Here is a 17,046-nt window from a genome sequence, read left to right as displayed (position 1 = left end):
GAATATAACTCTGAGATCCAAAGAAATGCGGTTCTGGTTATGTACATTATTTATGCTGCTTTTACAAGTTTATGATAATTTTACTTGTTTTTAGGAGCAAAGAAAAGTGGGTTATATGTTTGATTTAATTAGCATGTTTTTGAGAAACTATCGTGTTTGGTTTCCAGCTTAGTAAGAGAACTTGTATGGAAAAATTTTTTTAATCTACTAAACTAGCATTATCTTACATGGTTTTTGACATGAATAATAATGAAAACTGCTTTATGCATACGAGGCATTGGTATTGACTAATGAACGACATATCTACTGGTAGTAACATTCTGACAAGCAATACTTATACACTGTTTCAAACTAAAGCCTCAGAAAAACTTTGACAGAATTTCGTGAAATAGGAGTAAGCTATTAAAGAGTTTTCTCATATGTCTCTGCAGCACACATCTTTGTTCTTCTTTTGTATCTCTAATTTTGTGCTCCAGATTGTAACCAGACAAAAACTCTTGAGAATTACAGTAATATATTAAAATCGTGTAATGCTCTAGATTATCATGAACTTGATCGGCTGTTCTGTGAAGCTACTCAATGATTTTCCAGAAGGTAAACACTTTTCGAAATTACTAAATAGAAAGGATAAAGGTAGAAAGGAGAGGCCTATTGTGGTTGTACATGGAAAGCAGCAAGACGATGCTTCGAATGAGAAAAAGGACTTTAACATGGATGAAGTTCAACTTCAAACTTTTAATGAAAAGCTTGATGTCCTAGAAGTTGTTTTTGATTCTGTAATTGGAGTTGATGAAGTGCCTCAACCTGATTCACAATATAGAAGATTAATATGCCAATTAATTTATTTAACCACCACCAGTCCTGATATTTCATTTGTCATTCAACAATTAAGCCAATTTGTTTATAATCCCACTAAAAACCATTTTAAGGATTGTTTTATTCTGCTACCGTTGATTTAGTGCTTTCTAGTTTTGCAGATATTGACTAGGCCACATGCCCAACCACACGACGTTTAACCACAAGTTTTGCTGTATTTTTAGGCAAATCTCTTGTCTCTTGGAAATTCAAAACCACCGGATGCTCCTGCTTTTTCTTCTTTCCTTAGCAAGTTGGGACTTTTCTCCATCCATAGTTTAGCCTGTGGGGGAGTATTACTCATTTGTAATTAGTTCCACTTTTATAGGGAAATCGGTTTGTTACCGTTACATTGATTACCATTATACATTTAGTGGAATCGTTTTTAAGAATAAATCGTTTAGCTTTACCGAATGTATATCTGAGGTAGTTTTTAATTTTTCGAAATGGTTTTATTCTAGTTATAAATTAGCGGCTAATTGTAATTTTCATGTATGGAATATTCTACCACTCATTTGTTTTGAGTAGTAGAAGCATTCCCGTCTTGTAATCGGTTGGAGTACCCCTTATACTCCGGTTTAATTTCATTTTACTTATAAATTAATTAATATATATATATATATATATATATATATATATATATATATATATATATATATATATATATATATATTGGAATCAAACCGCTGTAATCCAATTAATTATATAATAACAAATTAATCGTCAAATTATTTTGAAAATGTGAAGTTATATTCATGCATAAAGACGTGTGTCTTTTTTTTTCAACAAGTAATAGGTGAAACTGTAACTATGATAGTCGGTGTCGTGTATGCACCTCTTGCTAGGGGCGGTGTCAGGATCCAAGTTAGGGTTGCAAAAAAAATATTTTTTAATGATTTATTATAGAGTTTAAAGGTAGTGTTGACAGTGTAAATAAATTTTACACATATAATTTTATACATATATCCAATCAAAATCCTTATATTTGTCATATCATATTAATTTATTTTAATTAAAATTGTGTTTTAATTAAATACATGGTTGTGATTGGTTGACAGTGTAAAATTTTTTACACTGTCAGTGTATATCTCTTTTTCTCTTTATATATATATATATATATATATATATATATATATATATTAAATTTTTTTTAACATACAATCATATATTTTTTAGATATTATATTTTAATTAATTACAATTAAAAAATAATTAAGTAAATCTAAATGTGGAGCTTACCGATATACTTAAAAATAAATAAATTAGTGTAAATAAACAAGTTAGAATATAATAAATGTTAGATATTTATTAGAATTCATCTTTTTTTTTACACATTTTTGTTAGAATTCAGCTTTTTTTTAAATTTTTTTCAATAAGTAATGGTATTAATCACAAAAGGGCTACACACGACATAACTACTTCTTTATACACGAGAGGGGTAAAATGTTCAAAAAATGAAAATTACAGGAAATAGAAGAATCATTAACTGAATGAAACCATTTCCAAGAAGCTAATATGATAGCGCTATAGCATTCGTCAAAGTTGAAAATGCTTCCTTTAAAAAGGATCGCATTTCTCGTTATCCAAATACTCCATACAGCCACTAACCATATCACTCCTATAGTTAATCTTTCCTCTACTACCTTAATTTTCTTGGGCCCAACAATAAAAGACGACACATCTGTATAAGATAGCCTACACGAGTCACCAAGCCAAACCCCAACTCTCTCCTAAATCTTCCTAGTAGTGGGACAAAATTCGAATAAGTGATTAACGTTCTCCTCTTCTTGAAAGCAAAAGAAACAATAACAATCCATATAGTCTTCCAAAATCCTCCTCCTTCTAAGTTTATCTCTCATTGGAAGCCTCTCCAAAATCAATATCCATGCGAAAGTTTTTACTTTTGAGTTTCCACATGAAATTCAGCTTCTTTCTATCATGTAATCCCACTGTGAGATCAGCCTCTCGATTCCTAATCACACAAGCACGTTCTTTAACCGCGAATCCTTCTTCAATGTTTTCCGCCTAGACAAATTCATCTTCTGCATGCTAAACCGGCTGGAACAGAGACAACAAGTCTATCATTGTCTAAATCAAAAAATCGTCGTCTTCTTCAGTGTCAGAGAACCAACCATAAATATCCCAATACCAAATTGTATCCTCCCAATGGCCAACTTCGACAACAGACATAAAGGGAGTAATTGCCTTCGCGTATAGCTCCGGAAAAGCCTCGGATAAAGCTTGATTTTCTAACCATCTGCTGAACCAAAAAGTTGTTTTGATATCATTTTTTACCCTGCATAGAAAAATATCAGAGGCAGAGATACCTCTAGAGGCAACACAGTCCTTAATTAACATGAATCGCACCACAACATTTAGTCTTTTCTATTCAACACCTTGTCGTCGTTCACAAACAATTTTAGCTCCTGATGGTATAAATTTTTTTTCACAAATAGTAAATTCCAATTTAACTTTTTAAATTCTTTTTTAAAAGTAATTAAGCACTTCAGTTATAATATAAGCAATATCTATTAAATCATAATGTAAAAAATTAAATTATATTTAATTGTCAGTTATATTATTATTAAGAAGAAGTTATTATTAGTGTTTTATTTAAAGAATTAAAAGTTAAATATTAATAAAAATTTATTATGATATAAAATTAATATTTAGTATAATCGTTATATTTTATAATAATAATTATTATAATAATAATAATAAACTTTTAAATTTTGTTTATTGTTAATGAGAAAAAAATAGTAAAATGCTTTTAATATTATAACTACATAAATGGCTTATTTTAAGACATAAATCTTTCTTTTTCTTTTTCAATTAAAGTTGATATTTTTTTATTTGATAAATAAAGTTAAAATAATTTTTTTGAGTTTTCATTAATATATTATATTAAATTATAAATAATATATATATTATATTTAAAATATATTTATAATACAATTAAAAGTGAAATAGTATTAGCAAATACTATTATAATTATTTATTGTTTCCAAGGTAAGAAAGTTTTACCCAAATTTTTGATTTCGATAGATACATACGGAGATTTCCACAATTTATATACGATGATTTATAACGACCGCAGGTATTTTGCTGACTAAACTAAGAGGTTGTTTAATGGGTTTTTAACCCCGCAAAATATTCAAAATATGAAAGAAAAAAATTATTGGAATCAAACTTAGTTTATTAATTTTAGAAAGAAATTATAATAAAATTAGTAAAAAATAATAAAAAATAAAATTTTCGGACACAAATAGTATACAACTTTGACAAAATTAGCCAAACACACTAAAAATAAGATAAGAAATTCCCAACTAGCCACAAACAAATCAAATCTAAAATCTAAAATCATACTAATACATAATGCATGAAGTAATTACTAAGAATTAGACCCTCTAACCCGCAAAAATCTTTTGAATTTAGATTAGATAAAACAACACATTGATTGGACAAGAAGCACAAGACTGAATAATAAATCATATGAAAGTAACAGACATAACAAGAATTCAAACCAACCAGTGGCAAACAGACCATAATAATTTAAAGCTTCAAAATCATTCTTTGTGATTGACACCACATGTGCAGCAGTTGATTACCTAGATGCTTTCATAGAAAATAACATGTGAATGTGAATGAATGCATATTTCTTATAGTACATCACAAGCTGTCACGAGAAATAGAAATTTCACAAGAATAAAGGCACTTAAAGGTGTTGTTATGTTAAGAGATGCTGTTTCATCTTGATGCTAGATGGTTCCCACTTAAAGGTAGTGCATTATCACACCACAAACTATTAGTAAAATCTCCATAATAATTTATTTTTTATTCTTTCATAATATTTGCAATATTGATATTTTTCAGAATTTAAATAGTATGTCAATAGCCTTTTCAAGATATTAGTTTAAAATCTAATATTTAGGAAATAGAATTTTTTTTAAAGTGATTTGTGTCCTTTGAACAATATTTGAATATTCATAGTTAATATATTTTTATTACTAAAGTTAGATATTAGATTATAACAAAGTGTAATTTATAGAATTTCTTATGACAGTTCTTACAAAGCTTATTTACTGCAGATATTTGTATTCTCCTTAGTTATTTTATCTGTTAAGCTAATTTCAAATTGAAGACAAAATATATAACAAAAGCTTAATATGAGATAAGTGACAAGTAGTATAGCTTACCATGTGTATGTATACCATGTTAAGATATAAGTTTCTTTCTTCTTTATTTTTGTTTTACTTTATGAGGGATTTGTATTAACCATATGATATACAACCAAGAATTAAGTAAAAAATAACTGCTACTTTTGTTAACATCCAATTTTGGATTCTACTTTACATCTTGGAGCTATAGTTACTAGGGTCATCTCTATAACAACAACATTTTTCCTTGCATTTGTATACGGCTAATTTTTTATATAATACTTTGCAGTGACTAAAAGGTAGCAGATTCTACTCCCTTATTACATACTGGATGTTATTGACTGCATTTTCTTAGTACATACTAGGCCTGCATTTTCTTAGTACATACTAGATGTGACAATATTGTATAGCTGTATTTGCAGGTATAAATCTTATCTTTTAACTACACGTGCTTGAACGTAATAGGCTTATATTACTCTACTACATTTAGCTTTTTCCTTGATACCCGTGACATGTACTTCTGTCACTTTCCTCGGCAACCTAATCGTACTTTCTTAAACATTATAAGTTGTAATACATCAACTTTTCGACTTTACGAGAGTAACAAGACAGATATCAACAAATTGATCTGGTTTTGGATTTCTCACCGGTCCTGCTTTTATTGTATCATCACTTTTTCTTTAAAACCATACAAACTAGGGGTGGACAAGAAAGCTTCAACCGACCGAACCCGGTCCGGCCCGTGTCTTTTTTTAGCTATTGGGTCGGTTCGGTTCGGGTCGTCGGGTCATCGGATGGTTAAAAAGGGTTGGGATGGTTTACTTAGGTCGGAAACGGATGGCATTCGTGGGCCCGTCGGAATCCGAATCCGACCGAATCCAATGATGCTTTTATGGGCCTTCTACTCTAACCTTATTCCAACCCAGTTTAAGCCCATGTTCAACTTTTCTACTTAACCTTGTGATCTTTGCTAAACCCTAAATTTCAGTCTTCTGCGCCGCACTCCATTTGCACGTTTCCTAGTCCAGATCTTCTTCACTGTATTTCTGTTTTGGTGTTATGTAATCCACATATTTCATCGTCGGTTAATTTTTCGACTTCACTCCTCTATATCTTTTTTTCACCAATGATTTCTAATGTTATCTCAAATATTCAAAAGGTTAGATTTTTTCTGTGATTTCTGCTCTTTTGTGTGTTTAAAGTCTACTGGATTCATAAAGCTAAGTAGTTTTGTGTACGTCTTTTTCCTTCTTGCAGATATGACCAACTTCTAAGGCATGAATGTACTCATGGAGTTTACCCAAAAGAAATGTTATAATGTAATTTCTTAATCTCATAGATATATCATGTTATGGCTTTCTTTGTTTTTGTAACATTTGTTTTTATCTTTTATCAATGTAAAATATGTTTCTAAATTTTCTTGTGTTTTTTTCCCTGACTGTAAGGTATGTGAAGCAGGGATTTTGAAGCAGATCTGAAGGTATGTGAAGCGGATCTGAAGGTATGTGAAGCGGATCTGAAGGTTATTTGAAGCACATCTGAAGGTATGTGAAGCAAATCAGAAGGTTATTTGAAGCACATCTGAAGCAGGGATTATTTGGTTAAGCTATGTTTGATTTTGATGATTTACTCTTGATACAGATGATATACTGATAATATCTGTTGTAGATTATGTGTTACTGATGAAATACTCTTGTTACATTAAGAATTTTTAGGTATGTTATTATTGTTCATTGTATTTATGAAGTTGAATACTCCAACATGGTTTTTTAAGTTTATGATTTTGATATAAGGATTTGGTTTTGTTGGTGTTTGTGTTTTTGTGAGTTTGGCAGTGAGGATGAGGTAAGGATTTACACTACTCAGATTGTATCTACTGTTTCATATCTTCACAGCAAAGGCATTGTACATTGGGATCTTAAACCTGAAAACATACTCATGGATTCTCATGGCCATGTAAACTAGTCTTTGATCTATGTTGTACATTTTGATTGTGAAAATTTTGTATCTGCCAATGTGTTGCTGGTGACTTGGTGTTGGTAATCAGTTCAGTAACCTTCATTGTAACTGATCTGATGTTTGTTAAAATTACAGGTAATGTTAACTGATGTTGGAATGTTGAAAGAGATTGAGGAATCTGAGAGATCTAACTCTATGTTACAGAAAGCATAGTTTTGTTGGGTTTTTATTTTCATATGTTGAAACACAGTCCAGAATCCATGTATAAAGCAAGCATTTGATCACGGTAGGAAACATTATTTTGTTTCTCATGATAACTTTTGGAGATTGTTTTTACAATGTTACTTTGTTTCTCATAATTTCTTTTTTAGATTATTTTCGATGTTACTGATAACTTAATCTTATTACAGGAATCAATTCACCTATCATTGATGAAGATACACCTGTTATCGATGACCTATTAACTTTTAGCCAAGGTAAATACTTATATTTGACTATAGGCTGAGATATTAACCAGGCAAAATTGAAAGTCTTTTATTTAATTTTTTATTATAGATAGAAAATCTCTTTTATTTAATTTCTTATTATAAATCTGTGAGCTTATTAGAAAATCTCTTTTATACATGCTATTTTTTTCAAAATTGTTATAATGAAACTAGAGATATAAATATTTATTTTTTCTCTTTGAATTCATGCTATTTTTTCTATATTTATAATCTCATTAATTTTGGCTTTACTTCAGATAACACGTATTGGAGGAAGAAGCAGGATTTCAAAATGGAGAGAATCTCATTAATTTTGGCTTTATGACAGATAACACATATTGGGACAACATGATTTATCTGATTTTAAACCTTAATCAATTTGGATGCAGCATAATATATTTGGATTTTATTGGTTATGGATTAAATTAAAGTAATTGATTGGATGCAACTAAATTAAAATAACTCTATTAAATGATTTAAATGAATTCAAGTAATTCAATATTAAATGATTAAATAAGTCCAAATAATTTTAATAATAATAAAATAAGCCAATTATTTAACTAAATTTTAAATTAAAAAACATTCAAACTTATCATTCCATTATTAAATTTAAATTAATGATGGTTGATGTTGATCTGGGCTTTATACCAAAACGACCAAATTCAAAAAAAAAAAAGATATTAAGCTGTTTTTAAGACCTGGGCTTGAATTTTAAACCGGCCCAATTAATTGCTATATCCGAAAAAAACCGATATATGTAACCGAACCGACTCCATCCGAACCCGAAATAACCGAAATATGAAACGGTCGGGAATTGGGCCTATAAGCATCACCCGTGGGTTAGACCGGTTTGGGGGTTTGGGCCCGAACCCGAACCGGCCCGAACCGATGTCCACCCCTAATACAAACCTCCCAAGTTTTCATCATCACTTTTTCATCATCACCCCTACAAACCATACACTCACCTCATACTTAAAACAACAACATCAACAGTGTTCATCAATACAACACCCCTGCCAAGTTTCACTTTTTCATCAAATATTCACGAACACCTCGCCGGATAAGTCACCAGCCGTCGGTACCCTTCTCACCGGTCTTCCGCGAAGTTTCATTCTGGGTAACTTTTCTTTGCTTTCCATTAATTATTTGTTGTGTTTGTCTCTTGGTATTTTAGTATTTTAATTGAGTTATGGTTGTTCATGAATGATAAGAGGTTTCTTTATACAATAATGTTTACGCTTTTATTTGTTCTTTGTTCTGTGCATATTTTACTTTGAAACTTTGAAAAACCTGAGACTGAAACCGGAAGTTTTATACCTCACACACATCAAAGGCTTGTTCTTTTTCCGGTTTATATAAACTAATTTTAAACCAATTTATAATTACAAACCGGTTTTATATTTTAAATTGGTTCAAAAATAAACTTTGGAAAATTCATTAGTCTAAAGGTGTTATAAGTACAAATAAACTTTGGAAAATTCATTAGTCTAAAGGTGTTATAACTACACGCTCTACCCTTCTCTCTCCCATACCCTTTACCTTTACAAATTTTACAGAAAACCCATTTTCTGCTTTCTCTTCCAAACACCTTGCTCTTTTGTTCAAAGCCATTTTCAAACTTGCTCATTTTTATATCCATTTTCAAACTTGCTCTTTTGAATCATAAGGTAAATTGCATCTGTATTTATTTAGAACTCTGATTTATAGTCGTATTTATATAATGTTAATTTCTGTTTTTTTTTTTTGGATTTTGAAGGGAGAAGAAGGAGAAGGAGAAGAAGGAGAAGGAGTAGATTAGAGAAAAGGTGTGTTTTTTTTCGAAATTTTTTTATTTGATTTTTGTTTAGATTTTTATAATTTAGGTTTGCTAGGTTTATTAAATTTTATTTTTATTTCTTATTTTGTTCATAAGCCAAACCATGATATATCCAAGATTGATTAAAACTATGAACCACTATGTCCCAATTTTTATATGATTAAAACTAAAGACTTGCAATTTGGAAAGTTATAATTGACTGCATATAAAAGGGTAAAAAATTTAAATAAGTTAAAATCGGTTTATAAATTTAAATTTAATTAACTGAATTATTTATAATATATAGTTCGGTTTATTAACCATTTAAATAGTTTTAGTATTTTTTTCTTCAATGCAATTCGGTTTATAAATTATTGTTGAGTATTGTAAATAATGTATACTAAAAATTGAAGTATGTTAGGATATCAAAGAATTTTATAAATAAAATGTCAATTTTATAAATTGAGTATTGTAAATAATGTTTACTAAAAGTTGATGTAGAAGTTTCGTATTATAGAATTGAAAAATATTTTTATAAAACAACATATTTTATGGAGAAGTTAAATTTTATTTGCCTAAGTTTTAAAGATAATATCTAAGACACTTTTAACATCTAAAAAACATTTTTAACATCTAAAAAATATTTTAAGATTATTTTCTCCCAAATGCTATTAAATATATATTTATTTTTATGTTTGTGACAATTATTTATGGGTGAACGCTATTTTTTTTCATAAAATTCATGGTTATAAATTTTTTCCAGAGGCATGTAAACATTACTGACTTTAAAATTGAATACACCAATTGATAGATTATATATTTTTCAACTCCAACTAATTTTTCTAAAAATATTAACAATTCATTTATATTATTTGTTTTACTAAAATGGATATCAATGATATAGTTTCCGAGTTGATTGTAGAGCCAAATAAATCAAAAAAAATTGAATAAATAAAATCGAATTAAATTAATTAAATTTTTATTGTTAATAAATCACTCTATCCATGATTCTTTTCAAAACAAAAATAAAGAAAAAAAGAGAAGGGAGTAGAATTTTTTTAAATTTTTTTTTATTTGAGAGAGTAATGTGTAAAGAAATTCGTTTTATGTTTATTTGGAGCACTACAAAATTAATCAGGACAAGTTAATTATTTTGTCTGTATAACATGTCAACATTTATTAGTTAATAACCAATTTGTTAAAAATGCAATATTAGTTGTTAAAAACTTCATTAGTTAAAAACATTATTAATGGCATGTGTGGGGACAAATCAACCCTTTCAAGTGGGGTCAAATTGCAAAAACATTCATTTATTAGTTAAAAACAAATTGACGCAGTGGGGTCAGCTGCTCCCATTTACCATAAAGTAGATCCGTCTCTGATTTATAATTACAAACCGGTTTTATATTTTAAATTGGTTCAAAAACAAACTTTGGAAAATTCATTAGTCTATAAATAAACAACTAACTAGGCATAAGATTGGCAACAAAAAAATAGAAGAAATCTGTTCAAACTCCCCTCTCAATATACTAGAAAACACCGCAAACTATTTTTTGAGACCAATGCAATACCTATAACTTACCTTTTCTTCTTTCTCAATTTTTTTCCAATTGTCTCACTCTTTTTGATAAGTTATCTTTCAAACGTTACATGACACAATCCACTTTTGTCATAGTGATTTGAAATTTTTAATTTTTAATTATAGCTCTGGCCCCAATTTAATAACAAGCTTTGAATTATTAAATAAAAGTGTTTTAGACATACAAAGACACAATGGTATCACAAGTAATTTAAAAACCAACTGTTGAATATTTTTTATCTTTTTTTAGGAGATACATTACTAAATATTAGTATAAATACCTAACATTGAATGATATGTTATATTGATGTTTACATTGGGTAGATAGAAACAAAAGTTCGATAATCAAATTTTGTGTAGATTAAAAGAGATTATGAATGATTATTAACCTCTACATAATAAATCTAAAAAAAATACCTTTTGTTTGTAAATTCCTAACAAATCTCATTTTTTAAAAATTAGGCTATTAAACTCTTGTTTGTGGATGTTAGAGTTTTCATTCGTTTTAGAATGATAATCTCAATATAAAAAACAATTCATAGCAATTGACATTCATGTATATAAGATTTAAAAATAAACTTTACGAACTTGTCGATTAGAGAAAGAGAACGTTTCATTTTAAACTATGTAAATCTCTTGGATGAATACTTTAAGTGTATTTTTTTATAATTATAAAAGTATACTTTTCAATATTTGAGTAACTTAAATCATCATATTTCTTGCAGTACATTAACAAATGTAGTTCAATTTCAGGTTGTTTGCTGCACGTTCTAATTACCAAAGTTACAATGGAAAAATATCATTCTCAACTATTACCTTTTTCTTTAATCATTAACACTTTTATATTTCTCCCACTCTTCTTAAGCCGATTTCACGTTATCGCAGATGAAATATATACATCTTGTGCACCTTTTAGCTGTGGTAATTTCATTAATATAAGCTATCATTTTTGGAACTATAACACCCAACCTAGCTATTGTGGACACCCTAATTTTATAGTTGACTGTCAAAATGGAAACTTGATTATAGCAATGAAGTTCCAAAAGTTTCACATCCTTCACATAGATCAAGCCTCTCAAATTTTGAGGATTGCAAGAGAAGATATGTGGGATTTTAATGGTGGTGGTAAATCTCAATGTCCCAAACATTATACTAATGTGGATATAAATTTTGATTTCTTCAATTACACTTCCAACAATGAAATATATACTATATTGTATGAGTGTGGTGGTCCTTTTCCGGATTCATACTATTCTCCCTTGAATCAATATTATTTTAAAAAAAGAACTTGTCTTATAAAGGGAGAAACTCATATTGTATACATAGTATCAAGTGCCAAATTGGCTGATTTTGTTGGTATGAAGTGTAATAATAGTACCACATTTCCTGGAAAAAGGAGTTATTTGAAAAACAACTCAATAGTTCCAACGAATGTAATAGAGAGAGGATTTGAAGTGAGATGGAATATTGTGGGAGATGACACGTGCAATAATTGCATAAAACATGGAGGGAGATGTATATACAAAAGAGTAGAAAACGCAGTATTGTGTCTCTCAAAGGAATCTATAATATCAAAAGGTCTGTCAAATACAATTATTCTTAAATTTTGAAATACGAAATTATATTTGAACTATCACAATGCTAACACATATTTGCTTTCATAACTAAATAATGCAGGAGCATGGAATTGGAAAACGAAACTCACTCTTGGTAGTAATTTCAATTTTCTTATATATTTCATCATTTTTTTTCATGTAGATATTTCTTATACACAATATAATTACTTATTCTTCCTATTCTTTTTTAAAGGTGTTATTTCTTCTATGTTGGCAACACTTGTTATCACATCCATATGCATTTATAGGCGCCACAATAATAATAGTTCTGCTGAGTCCTAAATAGACTCTCCTAGCATCTCCTTACAACCATCAAAACTATGGAGTTGAACATTTTATCTTTGATGATCTTGATGTGGCAACAGAACACTTAAGTGTTGACAACAGACTAGGAGATGGAGGCAGTGGAGAAGTATTTCGTGGTAAAATATAGCACTTTTGTATTCGAAATATAGTCCTTATGGCTAACCGTCATTGACTTCGCACATTGATCGTCATTAAACGGTTTAAACAGTTGTCTAGTTCTGTTACTATTTAATTATAGTAGATTGTTGGATAGTTAGCTTATTTCATTATTTTAGAAAACTTTGTGCAAGGATTTGATCCCATTGTATCATTTGGTCCATTTTTATTATGAATGAGAATTACAAAGTGTTATTTTCTCCCATTGTATCAGTTGTCATATTTGCAACATTCAATCTTACTGCCGTGAGTATACACAAAGAGGCAATTCTTTAAGAACTGTTATGTACACATCAAAAAATATATTTGTCAATAACATGTTGGAAAATAATTGCAAAAAAGAAAAAAGAATTTATGAAGAATATAAAAAAAATTAGGAATGTTTGATGTTCATATGTTTGTTCGGCAGGTAAATCTTGAGTTTGATCAAGTAGTTCGGTCTGTGTAATTGTCTGCTGAGGAATTATGCTAGAATTTGCATTAGACCATAGCTTTAAATTGCACTCCACAATCGCAATTTCCGTCGCAATATTGCGGATGCGGTAGCTTTTGCAGCCGCATCGGACCGCAGACTGAGTTGGAATATAACTCTGAGATCCAAAGAAATGCGGTTCTGGTTATGTACATTATTTATGCTGCTTTTACAAGTTTATGATAATTTTACTTGTTTTTAGGAGCAAAGAAAAGTGGGTTATATGTTTGATTTAATTAGCATGTTTTTGAGAAACTATCGTGTTTGGTTTCCAGCTTAGTAAGAGAACTTGTATGGAAAAATTTTTTTAATCTACTAAACTAGCATTATCTTACATGGTTTTTGACATGAATAATAATGAAAACTGCTTTATGCATACGAGGCATTGGTATTGACTAATGAACGACATATCTACTGGTAGTAACATTCTGACAAGCAATACTTATACACTGTTTCAAACTAAAGCCTCAGAAAAACTTTGACAGAATTTCGTGAAATAGGAGTAAGCTATTAAAGAGTTTTCTCATATGTCTCTGCAGCACACATCTTTGTTCTTCTTTTGTATCTCTAATTTTGTGCTCCAGATTGTAACCAGACAAAAACTCTTGAGAATTACAGTAATATATTAAAATCGTGTAATGCTCTAGATTATCATGAACTTGATCGGCTGTTCTGTGAAGCTACTCAATGATTTTCCAGAAGGTAAACACTTTTCGAATTACTAAATAGAAAGGATAAAGGTAGAAAGGAGAGGCCTATTGTGGTTGTACATGGAAAGCAGCAAGACGATGCTTCGAATGAGAAAAAGGACTTTAACATGGATGAAGTTCAACTTCAAACTTTTAATGAAAAGCTTGATGTCCTAGAAGTTGTTTTTGATTCTGTAATTGGAGTTGATGAAGTGCCTCAACCTGATTCACAATATAGAAGATTAATATGCCAATTAATTTATTTAACCACCACCAGTCCTGATATTTCATTTGTCATTCAACAATTAAGCCAATTTGTTTATAATCCCACTAAAAACCATTTTAAGGATTGTTTTATTCTGCTACCGTTGATTTAGTGCTTTCTAGTTTTGCAGATAGTGACTAGGCCACATGCCCAACCACACGACGTTTAACCACAAGTTTTGCTGTATTTTTAGGCAAATCTCTTGTCTCTTGGAAATTCAAAACCACCGGATGCTCCTGCTTTTTCTTCTTTCCTTAGCAAGTTGGGACTTTTCTCCATCCATAGTCTAGCCTGTGGGGGAGTATTACTCATTTGTAATTAGTTCCACTTTTATAGGGAAATCGGTTTGTTACCGTTACATTGATTACCATTATACATTTAGTGGAATCGTTTTTAAGAATAAATCGTTTAGCTTTACCGAATGTATATCTGAGGTAGTTTTTAATTTTTCGAAATGGTTTTATTCTAGTTATAAATTAGCGGCTAATTGTAATTTTCATGTATGGAATATTCTACCACTCATTTGTTTTGAGTAGTAGAAGCATTCCCGTCTTGTAATCGGTTGGAGTACCCCTTATACTCCGGTTTAATTTCATTTTACTTATGTATATATATATATATATATATATATATATATATATATATATATATATATATATATATATATATATATATATATATATATATATATATATATATATATTGGAATCAAACCGCTGTAAATTTTGAAAATGTGAAGTTATATTCATGCATAAAGAAAATTTCAGGAATTAATTATGAATTATAAGTAGAATCATTGACTTAAAATTTATTGATAAGTTAATATCGTAAGAACTTTAAAATTACTAATATAGAACCTTATCATTTGGTTAACTATTTAAATTTTCAAAACCAAGACCAACGTGTGTCTTTTTTTTTCAACAAGTAATAGGTGAAACTGTAACTATGATAGTCGGTGTCGTGTAGGCACCTCTTGCTAGGGGCGGTGTCAGGATCCAAGTTAGGGTTGCAAAAAAAATATTTTTTAATGATTTATTATAGAGTTTAAAGGTAGTGTTGACAGTGTAAATAAATTTTACACATATAATTTTATACATATATCCAATCAAAATCCTTATATTTGTCATATCATATTAATTTATTTTAATTAAAATTGTGTTTTAATTAAATACATGGTTGTGATTGGTTGACAGTGTAAAATTTTTTTACACTGTCAGTGTATATCTCTTTTTCTCTTTATTTATATATATATATATATATATATATATATATATATATATATATATATATATATATATTAAATTCTTTTTAACATACAATCATATATTTTTTAGATATTATATTTTAATTAATTACAATTAAAAAATAATTAAGTAAATCTAAATGTGGAGCTTACCGATATACTTAAAAATAAATAAATTAGTGTAAATAAACAAGTTAGAATATAATAAATGTTAGATATTTATTAGAATTCATCTTTTTTTTTACACATTTTTGTTAGAATTCAGCTTTTTTTTAAATTTTTTTCAATAAGTAATGGTATTAATCACAAAAGGGCTACACACGACATAACTACTTCTTTATACACGAGAGGGGTAAAATGTTCAAAAAATGAAAATTACAAGAAATAGAAGAATCATTAACTGAACGAAACCATTTCCAAGAAGCTAATATGATAGCGCTATAGCATTCGTCAAAGTTGAAAATGCTTCCTTTAAAAAGGATCGCATTTCTCGTTATCCAAATACTTCATACAGCCACTAACCATATCACTCCTATAGTTAATCTTTCCTCTACTACCTTAATTTTCTTGGGCCCAACAATAAAAGACGACACATCTGTATAAGATAGCCTACACGAGTCACCAAGCCAAACCCCAACTCTCTCCTAAATCTTCCTAGTAGTGGGACAAAATTCGAATAAGTGATTAACGTTCTCCTCTTCTTGAAAGCAAAAGAAACAATAACAATCCATATAGTCTTCCAAAATCCTCCTCCTTCTAAGTTTATCTCTCATTGGAAGCCTCTCCAAAATCAATATCCATGCGAAAGTTTTTACTTTTGAGTTTCCACATGAAATTCAGCTTCTTTCTATCATGTAATCCCACTGTGAGATCAGCCTCTCGATTCCTAATCACACAAGCACATTCTTTAACCGCGAATCCTTCTTCAATGTTTTCCGCCTAGACAAATTCATCTTCTGCATGCTAAACCGGCTGGAACAGAGACAACAAGTCTATCATTGTCTAAATCAAAAAATCGTCGTCTTCTTCAGTGTCAGAGAACCAACCATAAATATCCCAATACCAAATTGTATCCTCCCAATGGCCAACTTCGACAACAGACATAAAGGGAGTAATTGCCTTCGCGTATAGCTCCGGAAAAGCCTCGGATAAAGCTTGATTTTCTAACCATCTGCTGAACCAAAAAGTTGTTTTGATATCATTTTTTACCCTGCATAGAAAAATATCAGAGGCAGAGATACCTCTAGAGGCAACACAGTCCTTAATTAACATGAATCGCACCACAACATTTAGTCTTTTCTATTCAACACCTTGTCGTCGTTCACAAACAATTTTAGCTCCTGATGGTATAAATTTTTTTTCACAAATAGTAAATTCCAATTTAACTTTTTAAATTCTTTTTTTAAAGTAATTAAGCACTTCAGTTATAATATAAGCAATATCTATTAAATCATAATGTAAAAAATTAAA

General features: G+C 29.4%; 1 protein-coding gene and 1 long non-coding RNA gene across 2 annotated transcripts; both read left to right on the top strand.

Annotated features, from left to right (window-relative positions):
- Positions 1 to 545: 545 nt before the first annotated feature.
- Positions 546 to 7,183, top strand: LOC131595198 (uncharacterized). The gene is made up of 4 exons (XM_058867491.1): positions 546 to 776; positions 1,041 to 1,108; positions 6,847 to 6,967; positions 7,106 to 7,183. Exons 1-4 carry the CDS (start codon positions 546 to 548, stop codon positions 7,181 to 7,183), a joined length of 498 nt encoding a protein of 165 aa, XP_058723474.1.
- A 1,207-nt stretch (positions 7,184 to 8,390) lies between these two features.
- On the top strand, positions 8,391 to 11,742 carry LOC131598736 (uncharacterized). The gene is made up of 3 exons (XR_009282376.1): positions 8,391 to 8,572; positions 9,212 to 9,260; positions 11,583 to 11,742. It is a non-coding gene; the product is annotated as an uncharacterized LOC131598736 (long non-coding RNA).
- The last annotated feature ends 5,304 nt before the right edge of the window (positions 11,743 to 17,046 follow it).

This window comes from Vicia villosa, linkage group LG4, assembly GCF_029867415.1.
Source record: "Vicia villosa cultivar HV-30 ecotype Madison, WI linkage group LG4, Vvil1.0, whole genome shotgun sequence".
Classification (NCBI taxonomy): Eukaryota; Viridiplantae; Streptophyta; class Magnoliopsida; order Fabales; family Fabaceae; genus Vicia; species Vicia villosa.
Note: the sequence above shows the minus strand (reverse complement) of the source record. Positions and strands in the feature narration are given on the sequence as shown.